The sequence below is a fragment of the Ostrea edulis genome, chromosome 1 (assembly GCF_947568905.1).
Source record: "Ostrea edulis chromosome 1, xbOstEdul1.1, whole genome shotgun sequence".
NCBI lineage: Eukaryota > Metazoa > Mollusca > Bivalvia > Ostreida > Ostreidae > Ostrea > Ostrea edulis.
The window spans coordinates 12,709,178-12,721,263 of NC_079164.1; the positions used below are offsets into that span (position 1 = coordinate 12,709,178).

At 35.4% G+C, this 12,086-nt stretch overlaps 1 protein-coding gene across 1 annotated transcript; it reads right to left on the reverse strand.

The window, feature by feature from the left end:
• Positions 1-698: 698 nt before the first annotated feature.
• LOC125664051 (mitochondrial import inner membrane translocase subunit Tim22-like) lies at positions 699-10,962 on the reverse strand. The gene is made up of 4 exons (XM_048896555.2): positions 10,685-10,962; positions 5,561-5,745; positions 4,772-4,844; positions 699-823 (listed from the first exon to the last, which is right to left on the reverse strand). The coding sequence occupies exons 1-4, from the start codon at positions 10,935-10,937 to the stop codon at positions 744-746; spliced, it is 591 nt and encodes a 196-aa protein (XP_048752512.1). The 5' UTR covers positions 10,938-10,962; the 3' UTR covers positions 699-743.
• Positions 10,963-12,086: the final 1,124 nt, after the last annotated feature.

Consider the following 12,086-nt stretch of genomic DNA (forward strand, 5'->3'; position numbering starts at 1 on the left):
TCGATGGGCCACAGTGCCCACCTGAGACAAAGTCGCCCTATTGTTCTTTGTAAGATGTTTTCCCCTCTTTTTTCTCGCGATTGTGTTACCCCGTATTATGACACCAGCCTGAATCTGAATCCACACGATACAGGGATACAGCTATAACAAGATCACTACAAGGCCGTCCTGTTGTGTTCTGGAGAAGAATTCTTAACAGATTTTTATTTTGTGTATATCAATGTATAATGTCATCACCACTTCTAGCTTCACTCTTTAACACAGGGTCCGTCATTTGAAAGACAAACAAAAGCAAAAACTTGATTCCTAGCAGCTTGGCAATGTTCGCATATCAATATTTCTTAATACCATTTAAACAAAAAAAAATCTAATTATTTTCTTTTAATGACATCTATTTTCAGATTATAGAGACTCTAGATTTGGTTAGTCCCAACTTCACATACTTGGAACATGGCATTTCCCTGATGTAGAGCTGACTGGACTACGAACCCTTGGCTTGTGGACGTCCACACAACTCAACACTTCTCTCTTTCTAGTGAATGCCAATCTATTAGTGCCCAACTTTACATATTCAGAAAATAATTTCCACAATACATGTATATAAAATAATAATTCTTTTAAAAAATGTTTATTATTATGATCAAATACTCCCAAACCCCAAAATGACATCAATGCAAATGTACATAGAACACTACAAATAACATACATAATTTATTTACAGACTATTTACAAATGATTTGATGTTAGTGACGAAGATAATAGTCAATGGCCGTGGAGAAAGCCGCAAATCCCATCGCTCCGAACACTCCCGCCTTCAACCCCGCTGAAATCAACAATACAGACATGTACAAAAAAGTAGAGCAGCAGTATTGAGGCCTATTTTATAAAAGTATAGCAGCAGTATTGAGGCCTATTTTATAAAAGTAGAGCAGCAGTATTGAGGCCTATTTTATAAAAGTAGAGCAGCAGTATTGAGGCCTATTTTATAAAAGTAGAGCAGCAGTATTGAGGCCTATTTTATAAAAGTAGAGCAGCAGTATTGAGGCCTATTTTATAAAAGTAGAGCAGCAGTATTGAGGCCTATTTTATAAAAGAATTTATGACTACACTGTAAGACCATCTACACATGTGCAGGACTCCTTCAAATTCGTCACACGTCATACTCAGTCATTCATACAAACTTCTACAGACTACAATTCTAATTTATGACCTTGACCTATCATAAAAACCTTGATAAAGATATTGACATATATTTAATTAAAACCATTACAAATAATTATCGTAAAAAATTTTCTTACTATCGTAAAAAATTTCTACATTTTGTATTTCAAATATGTACCCAATATATTCCCTACAAAGAAATATTGTATTTTTTTTTCTCACTGACCTGGAAATTGTCACATGATCATACAGATGTACAGGTACCAAACAAACTTTGTGGTATATCTGTTCTAAAGAGCTACTTTTTCTCGAGTTAACTTGACCTAGTCCATATGAACATATCTCAAAACACAACACAACCCCCAGTCGAATAATTTCAAAACATAACACACAACCCCCAATAATTAATGTATATTTTCTGTAAGTGTGATCACTTTTATCTTTGTTAAAAAGACGTAGTCAGAAGAGACTTATTTGAATATTACTTCTGTCAGTGACCTTGACTTTCTCCAAGGTCAGGGTCATGAAACACTTAAAGGTTAAAAGAAATCTTTGTGAGAGTATGGATATCTAAGTTGTCCCTATTTTTTTCAAAGTAATGAGCTAGACTTGACAGACAATCTGACAAGGCGATTACAAAATACTAAATGCATTCAGATGTTCTATGTGTTTGAAATGAATATTTAAAACTGAGCTTAAAAGGACTTGGTTCAATGCAATTGATTGATGGGTTTTTTTTCGCCACACTCAACAATTTCCCAGTTATCTGGTGGTGCCCAGTTTTTACTGGTGGAAGAGAGAATCTAGATACAATGTACCTGAGAAGAGATCACCGACCTTCCGCAAGTAAACTGGAGACTTTCTCTTGATTAATGTAATTAAATATGATATTTGATTACAGTGATATTATATCTGTAATTTCAGACTGCCAACCAATAAATCTATACCATGGTTGTCAACCTTTCAACAATTACATATAGAAACAAGAGGCTCATGGGCCACATCGCTCACCTGAATCACCTTGGCCCATATCTAAAGATTTTCCCTATGTATTGCATGTAAAACTTTTATCCCAATTGTGGCCCCAACCTTCTCGGGGGGGGGGGGGGGGGGGGGGGGGGGGGCATGATTTTTACAAACTTGAATCTGCACTATGTCAAGAAGCTTTCATGTAAATATAAACTTTTCTGGCCTAATGGTTCTTGAGAAGAAGATTTTCAAAGATTTTCTATATATATTTGTATGTAAAACACTTTGATCCCCTATTGTGTCCTCTCTCTCTCTCTCTCTCTCTCTCTCTCACACACACATGTAAATGTAAACTTTTCTGGCCCAGTGAAATGATTTCCCCTATATATTTGTATGTAAAACTTTGATCCCCTATTGTGGCACTAGTCTACCCCCCAAGGGTCATGATTTTAACAAACTTGAATCTGCACTATGACAAGAAGCTTTCACACACACACACACACACACATATATATATGTACTTTCCTGGCCCAGTGGTTCTTGAGAAGATTTCAAAGATTTTCCCTATATATAATTTGTAAGTGAAGCTGTGATCCCCTATTGTGGCCCCATCCTACCCCCAGGTCATGATTTCAACAAACTTGAATCTGCACTATGACAGGCAGCTTTCATGTACATTCAGCTCTTCTGGCCCAGTGGTTCTTGAGAAGAAGATTTTACAGTGACCCCATCCTATTTTTGCATTTTTGTGATTATCTCCCCTTTGAAAAGGACATGACCGTACATTTGTACAAACTTGAAAGCTCTTCACCAAAGGATGCTTTTTGCTGAGTTTGGTTGAAATTAGCCCTGTGGTTCTGGAGAAGAATTCGAAAATATAAAAAGTTTACAGACAGACGACGGACAACTGGCAATCAAAAAAGCTCAGTTGAGCTTTTAACTAAGGTGAGCTACAAAAGAAATACTTCAATAGGCAATTTGAGATGGTTAAAATTAATCTCTATATAGTATATGATATATATATATGCATTATTGATTTTCCTTTTACAATTTATACACAAGTCTTGACAAGGTATCAGTAATCACAGTGGGATTAATATAATACTCTGATACAAAACAAAGTAATTCTGCGGTGCTTCTCTAATTTTCTTTCAAATGGTTTAGTATTTAGACACCATTTTCTCATGCTGAGATTGCTAGCTTAACACAACATAGACACTATTGATGATGCCGTCAACATCGGACTGGCGAGTATGTTCATAGTGAAGTCAAAATCATCGACTTAAGCCAAAGTTCTGGGATCTAGGGGAGAGCATGTAAAAAGTAATGTTATGACTATATTACAATGTTTACCCCTGAGCATGTAAAAATTATGCTGCATCTATACTACAATGCTTACCCCTGAGCATGTAAAAATTATGCTGCATCTATACTACAATGCTTACCCCTGAGCATGTAAAAATTATGCTGCATCTATACTACAATGCTTACCCCTGAGCATGTAAAAATTATGCTGTAATTATACTACAATGCTTACCCCTGAGCATGTAAAGATTATGCTGTGACTATACTGCAATGCTTACCCCTGAGCATGTAAAGATTATGCTGTGACTATACTGCAATGCTTACCCCTGAGCATGTAAAGATTATGCTGTGACTATACTGCAATGCTTACCCCTGAGCATGTAAAGATTATGCTGTGACTATACTGCAATGCTTACCCCTGAGCATGTAAAGATTATGTTGTAATTATACTACAATGCTTATCCCTGAGCATGTAAAGATTATGCTGTGACTATACTCCAATGCTTACCCCTGAGCATGTAAAGATTATGCTGTGACTATACTGCAATGCTTACCCCTGAGCATGTAAAGATTATGCTGTGACTATACTGCAATGCTTACCCCTGAGCATGTAAAGATTATGCTGTGACTATACTGCAATGCTTACCCCTGAGCATGTAAAGATTATGCTGTGACTATACTGCAATGCTTACCCCTGAGCATGTAAAGATTATGCTGTGACTATACTGCAATGCTTACCCCTGAGCATGTAAAGATTATGTTGTAATTATACTACAATGCTTACCCCTGAGCATGTAAAGATTATGCTGTGACTATACTGCAATGCTTACCCCCGAGCATGTAAAGATTATGCTGTGACTATACTGCAATGCTTACCCCTGAGCATGTAAAGATTATGTTGTAATTATACTACAATGCTTACCCCTGAGCATGTAAAGATTATGCTGTGACTATACTGCAATGCTTACCCCTGAGCATGTAAAGATTATGCTGTGACTATACTGCAATGCTTACCCCTGAGCATGTAAAAATTATGCTGTGATTATACTACAATGCTTACCCCTGAGCATGTAAAAATTATGTTGTAATTATACTACAATGCTTACCCCCGAGCATGTAAAGATTATGCTGTGACTATACTGCAATGCTTACCCCTGAGCATGTAAAGATTATGCTGTGACTATACTGCAATGCTTACCCCTAAGCATGTAAAATTTATGCTGCAATTATACTACAATGCTTACCCCTGAGCATGTAAAGATTATGCTGTGACTATACTACAATGCTTACCCCTGAGCATGTAAAGATTATGCTGTAATTATACTACAATGCTTACCCCTAAGTCCTAGAACACCTCCCACAAGGAATCCTGTTATTGTACCATTCCCAAGCTCAGATTTTCCTCGATACTGAAACAAATTGATGCATCTAACAATAGTCCATCAAAATCACTTGGCGTATAAATACAGTTGGTTTAAATACAAACAGGTACAAAATGAAACAGGATTCGGAAACAAGTGCTAGCACTTATATAAATCTGTCTCCTATTTTACATTAATAAATCAGAATCGTGTTAATTAATATGGTTATGGCATAAACATATATATGCGATTCATCATTCACATGTACATACAAAATAATGATAAAACAATGGTGATGATAATGTGTGATGAGGTTGTGTGAATATTTCAACATCATTTAGAACATATACATAAGGCAAATATTAGAATGCAAGCATAAGTATTACTGATTTATCAGGTTTTATAGGGTACAGCAAATCTTTTACTTTGAATAATAAATTTATGTACTGATTGAAATATAGTTATGTTTTCAGATACTGATAAGTGTTAATTTCCAACAAGCAGTGTGTTTGTGTAAATGTTACACACTTGTGTAAAATTTAAAAGATCCTTAGCCCTGAGTTGATGGTACAATGGGCATTCTAAGAGATAATGTTTGCTGTCTTCAACTTTACCACATAAGCTTAAAGGACTGTGCAGTTACCTACTGGAATTGCCCATCAGACCTAACTTATCTATTTACAAGCGACTACTTAATACAAAGTGTATCGTTGACATAGTCTGTGATATTGACAGTTTTTATTTTAAACCAAACATTTACTCACCGATTCTAAACAACATTCAGTCCCAGCAAACATAGCTCCAACAATAGCGAAGTTCTTTCCATAAGACCAGAATCTTGCCCTCATTTCTTTTAGGACCATTCTGGTGGTGGGAGTCTCAGTGGACATGGTGGACATTGGATCCACTCCAGCCGTGAACAATCCAAATAAACCACCTAGTCCAAATCCTGGAAAACAGACACACAAATAAACAGCCTAGTCCAAATCCTGGAAAACAGACACACAAATAAACAGCCTAGTCCAAATCCTGGAAACAGACATAAATAAACCACCCAGTCCAAATCCTGGAAAACAGACACAAATAAACCACCCAGTCCAAATCCTGGAAAACAGACACAAATAAACAGCCTAGTCCAAATCCTGGAAAAAAGACACACAAATAAACAGCCTAGTCTAAATCCTGGAAACAGACATAAATAAACCACCCAGTCCAAATCCTGGAAAACAGACACAAATAAACAGCCTAGTCCAAATCCTGGAAAACAGACACACAAATAAACAGCCTAGTCCAAATCCTGGAAAACAGACACAAATAAACCACCCAATCCAAATCCTGGAAAACAGACACACAAATAAACAGCCTAGTCCAAATCCTGGAAAACAGACACACAAGTCAGAATGGACACAAACAAATAGAACAATTAGACCTAATGTACAATTCCCATGATATCAGCTCTTCTAAGATGGAGGTACATACAGTATTCTGTTGAACATTTAGCATTTGTTTAGGTGGGTACAAGAAGAATCTATACATAATTATGAACCAGTTAGTGAATACATAGTGATAAAAGTTATGAATTTGTAAATCTTATCATTATCAGCTATTACAATACATTAAACTGACCATATCAATAATTTGATTGAATTAGGCCACTAAACATGAAATTTATTTGCTTTTCGACATGATCAATGCTTATAACAAAGAAAAATGGAGATTTCCAATTGTTGATTAAGCACTATATCTTGAATGATAATTGATAATTAATTCACAAATCATTTCTAACACTGTTATCCAGTATATTGAACATCTGACATTCAGAGAAAATCTGAAAGTCAAATGGTATCAAGATATCATAAGGAAACCATGTCTAACTATCTGTGACCCAATGACCGTGTCAGACCTTTGACCCAAAAAAAATCATAAGGATACTCTATAAGTGAGGTTTCATCGCTGAAACTCAAACATACTTTAAGTTATCATCTCCAAACAATATGAACCAGTGACCTTGACCCTTTGACCTAAAATACAAGAATGGATCATCCTTTAATGAAGGAGAGAGACTCTTCACATGAGCTTCTTTTCTAAATCTCAAACAACAAAGATATCTGGATATCTTTCCTTACATTATATCACCTAGTGGCCGTGGACCTTAAATTGTTTTTTTTTACCTAAAAAAAACAAAAAGGGTAATTTCCTTCTTTTAGCCATGGAACTTAAGGTGAAGTTTAATTTCTAAAGTTGAAATAATACCTCAGAATCCACTATTTATCTCAGGTTGTCAGATTTTTAAAATGTGTATCTGAAAGTCATATAATAATAATTCAATTATAAAAAATTTTCATTCAGTAGACAAACCACAAGTGGTGAATACACAACGCAAAACCAAATATTAGAATTTAAGGAATGTAAAAAAAAAATGTATTTTCTGTATATTCTTCCACCATTAGATTCACTGTTGATTTCTACCGTAGAGCTAAATATGGAGCGTCTACTGGTAAACTGATTATGTCGAGCGAGTTCATACTCAAGCAATGTGATGAATACGCAAGTTCCGAGATATCAGCTCTTCTGTGATGGAGATACGTTCAGCATTCTGTTGAACGCTTGGGTGGGTACAAGATGTATACATATATTATTATAGACTAACTATGTTAATAAGAATAAAAGTTCTCAAAGCGTAAATTTTGTTTGTATCAGCCATAGGTATACATTAAACTGACCATATGAAGAATAATATTTACTTGAATAAGGCCATTAAATTTATTATTCATTTATTTTTTATTTCCTCTTCTGCATGAGTGATACTTTATCAAAGAAAGATGGTGATTATCGATTTTTGTTTGAGCTATTTTATCATCAAATAATCCTAAATTAACTAAGACTGTATGCCCCTGCAGTTTGCGTGGTTGCACGATGTCTGATAATCATCCTTTAGGCAATATATGAAGGCAGTGATATTCATTAGTACCCATCGCTCATAGAACTTTCCTTGAACTAATCATGCTCCTACCGGATGTACTTAATATGCGTGTTTTAGGGCATGCGCCATACGTAAATAGGTAAGAAAATATCAACATTCGGTGTATTTTTAGAAGCGGAAGCACGTGTATGTAAATTTTCAGTAAACGATGTCTTGGCGATTTCTACCTTCCCTGAGCTGAGTCTAGTAAGGCTACGTACATGGCGAAAAGTAGAGTTGGAAATTAAAAATTTTACTTATCCACCTCAAGAAGAAAATTCATATATGAAATTAAAAATAGAAGAATTATCAGACGGTGAAGTAATCTAGTTACATGCTCAGTGGGGGCGCTAGGTGCCAAACGAATGAAAGAATCATCTTGACTTACGACAAATTTTGATTTCCTTGTTACGAAATCTGATGTCTCAATATAGGCCATGCCATTGGCAAAATAATCTCTTCAGGATTAGCATTCCCCCCTCTTCAGTCAAGAGCTTGTAGTCTTTGTACAAAATATTGTATGCAGAGGGCTGGATAAAAACACATTTAGCTTAGCACATCAGATGATTTTTAAATTTTGATATAAATGAAAGCAAGTGGACAATAAACATTGTTGACTGTGGTGTAGGGGCAATAAGTAAAACAGTTCAGACAGGCACTGCCCCATCTGCCAGAACAAGTCATTATTGAATCTTGACGAAGATAACTGATGATTTTCTTTTATTGTATGGTGGTTTGTATAGAAATGGGAGCTAAAATTAAGTGTATTCCCTAAATTTGAAAACTGTAGAGATAAGAATGCATATTTGAATCAAATTCTCTTTGAAATATCATTTCAAAAGCCGAGAAAAATTTAAAAATCTAACGAAAAATTATGTTTAATAATGAAAACAATCAACTGGAAGTAGTATTTTTCTCAAAATTTGCTGAAGGAAATATGATTTACTCAGAAAATGAAGAAAAAACTCTGAATCGGACTTACTGCAACTTAATCGTCAGAGGAAATTCAAGCTACTTACAAAAATCGAAGATTCAAATCAAAATATATCCTCATAACAATTATTAGTTTAATCACCGAGTTGGGAGTATATCAATCTCTTTAATCACAACCAGTCGAAAACATTAAAAAATTCATTGAAAATTCATTTCTTGATCAATTTCTATAATTTTTTTTCCCAACGAAGCGCTTATTTATATTCTCTCAATTTCAGATCAGTGCGCATGTGCAAAGGGAAAATCCCGTCTGAAAATAGAAATGCGCATACCTGATAGGGTCGTATAAATATACGACCCTCTTCAATGTTGCGACGTCATAGGTCACCTAATTTGCATTAATTATTCATAGTTACAAGGAGCAAGGAAAGTTCTATGTGCATCGCGTGTGGGCGAGTATGTTTTGCGCCTCACTGTACATAAGAGTTCCACAAAGGGAAAGAACTAATGAACAACTCAGAAATTGCGTATTAATTCAGATCAAAAAGTATTTTCTTAGTCTATGTGGCAATGCCAGAACGATCAATGCTCTGTACAACACCAATGACTGGTAATCATATCCAATGTAAGAATCATGGAAATCGTATCCGCTGTTAGAATCATAATTTCCTGAATAATTTTTTTTTAATTGCTCTTATCTACAGTACAGTTTCAAAAATCTAAAAAGTTAATCCAATGATTTGGAGGCGGGTAAAATTATGCAAAAATTAGCAAATATGACAAAATTTCAGCAATAATCAGGTTGGGAACACTTCCCCTATAGCGAGATATTCTCGCTAAAACGCGATTATCCCTCTCTAGCGAGAATAAATATATCGCGTACAACAGAGAAAAACACCCGCGGAGTACATCTTTTTGTGATTCACGTGAAAAGAAGAAAAAGTGCTAAAATGTCTGATACTTCTGCAAATATATAAATCAAAACAAAAACACTCACAATGTGTATTGGATTTCAGACTGCTTCCCTCTTACGCAGCAACTTCGGTATGCAATTTCATTACTATGTTGTCAATTTCATAGAAACAATTCGCATCATGTTGAGTGTGTGTCGCACTTATTCAGCGTTGCACGGGATTTGCCATTATTTTCAATAAAGACGCCAAAACACCTGTTTATGGTAATGTTTATTTCTCGCTAAAGAGGGATAATCGCGTTTTAGCGAGAATATCTCGCTATAGGGGAAGCAGCGATTTTTTTCTACCCACTGGTATTGGTACCGGTACCCATTCAATTGGGAAAAATAGAGTCAAAATCGAACAAATTGGGAATTTTCTACCAATGTATCGGCAAATAATTTCAACTAAAAGAAAAGAAAAAAGAGAACAAAACAAGAAGTAGTCATCCCTTTATAAACCTTTTTACGGTAATATCTGCTATTGTGATACATAAGGAATCGTCGTAGCTTCATTTTAGGATCGTCGTAGCTCTACAAAACACGCGCACTGCCATGATCTGTACTTTCGATTAACACTGGAAGTGAACATTTTAGTTAACTTGTACAGCGTTTTAGACTAAGAAAATTACGATGTCGGCGGTCTATTTTTCGGCAAGTAAACTGGGAATTTTTAGTCTCAAAATTGGGAAAAATCAATGTTTTTTGGCATTGGGAATGGTACCGTTTATCGGTACCAGTTATATAAGGAAAAAAATCGCTGGGAAGTGTTCCCAACCTGATAATGTGTGTATTATTATTGTTGTTTGCGTGATTTGAAATAAATTGAGTGGTTGACAGGGCTGGGTAAGACTTGCTTTAATCTGGCAGGTCAGTATTCTGTGATAACCAGCTTTCATTTCACACACAGTTCAGGACTGATCTGAAAGGCAATTCGGAATACTCCCATTGTACACCACTCCTTACATCTACAAATTAACTAGATGCAGTTGAAAACTTTACTGAAAAACAATAAACTGACTACATTTTTGGCTGTATTACCTGCTACGCAACTCAATGCTGATTTACAAACACAACTTTCGAAGAAGCCCGTTACAAGCATCTCCTCTCTGGTTTTCGGAAATTGGGGTATTCCTCCAAGCGGTATAACCTGTGCTCTCCTCTCTCTGCGGTTCCCGATAACGTGATCCATAATAAAACTAAAACTTTCAACATCCTTGGGGGTTAATTTGGGTATAGTTTGCCTTGTTTGGTCTGATCCGATGACACCCGTGCCTTGCAAGGGCGCCGCCATTGCTGCTTGATGTGCTTGAATTTCGAACCCGAAGATAATGGTATGGATTACGCAATAATAGCAACCAGTGCGCGAGCAAAAAGAAATTATGTTCTGATTTATTGAATTTAATCGATTAAACATCAAATGTTTAAAGATAAAATACAGATAAAGATATTTTTTTAACTTATTTATATACGCGATTTGGTCAACAAGTTTTCGTGTGTTTCGTAGGCCCACAGAACAAAATTCTCTACATCGTCATAATGGCTGACTTCCTTTAAAAACATGGATGAAAAAATCGATATCAGCAATATTGGACTTTTCCTTTTCCATTTAAATACCTAGCCGAGTAGCTCAGTAGGTTAGAATACCGACTGATGAACTGTAGGTCGCAGGTTCGAGTCCAGCAGGGGTTTTAAATTTTTTTCAGATTACCTTCTACTAAAACTGTATTTTTTGACAAAATAAAGTAAATTTGAAAATTATCAACTTCAAAATATTGTTGTACATATTCTCCACTTTTCATCTACATCAAATTTCTCTGGTGTAGCGTACCTCCTTATATATAAGTAATTTTCGACACAATAGTTATTAAGATTGATGCATGAATGCTACGTTTCGGTGCGCCCAGATTTCTTCTATCAAATGGGGAAACTCTGCTAAAGTGATTAACCATTGGATGAAAAAAAAAAAAACATTGAAGAAAAATCGGAGGCATGTTGGTGTTACATGTAGCGGCCAGATATATACATGAAGTTACTTACCTATTGCATTTTATACGATACATGATTTTATACAATTTTAAATTGTCATATAACATAACAAAACAATTTTCATTTGCATTAATTCGATTTAAGAAATTGAAAATAAAAATTACAACTCTAGGTTTAAAATTACTCAGCAACTTCGATCTTAGCCGGACATTTTCTTTGCAACATTAGAGGTTGTTAAAGAGTGGAATACACACAAACAGGTTTTTTTTAAAACATATTATATCACCGATCATAACATCTTCGCTACCCAAGGGTGACGATACACCTTTGGCTAGCGAAGGTGCGATTATACATATGCCTATATATGTTCATCTAAATTATGATCAGTGATATAACATTTTAAAAACGGTTTGTGTGCAAAATTGGTGTATTCCATTGAAATATAAACACTCTG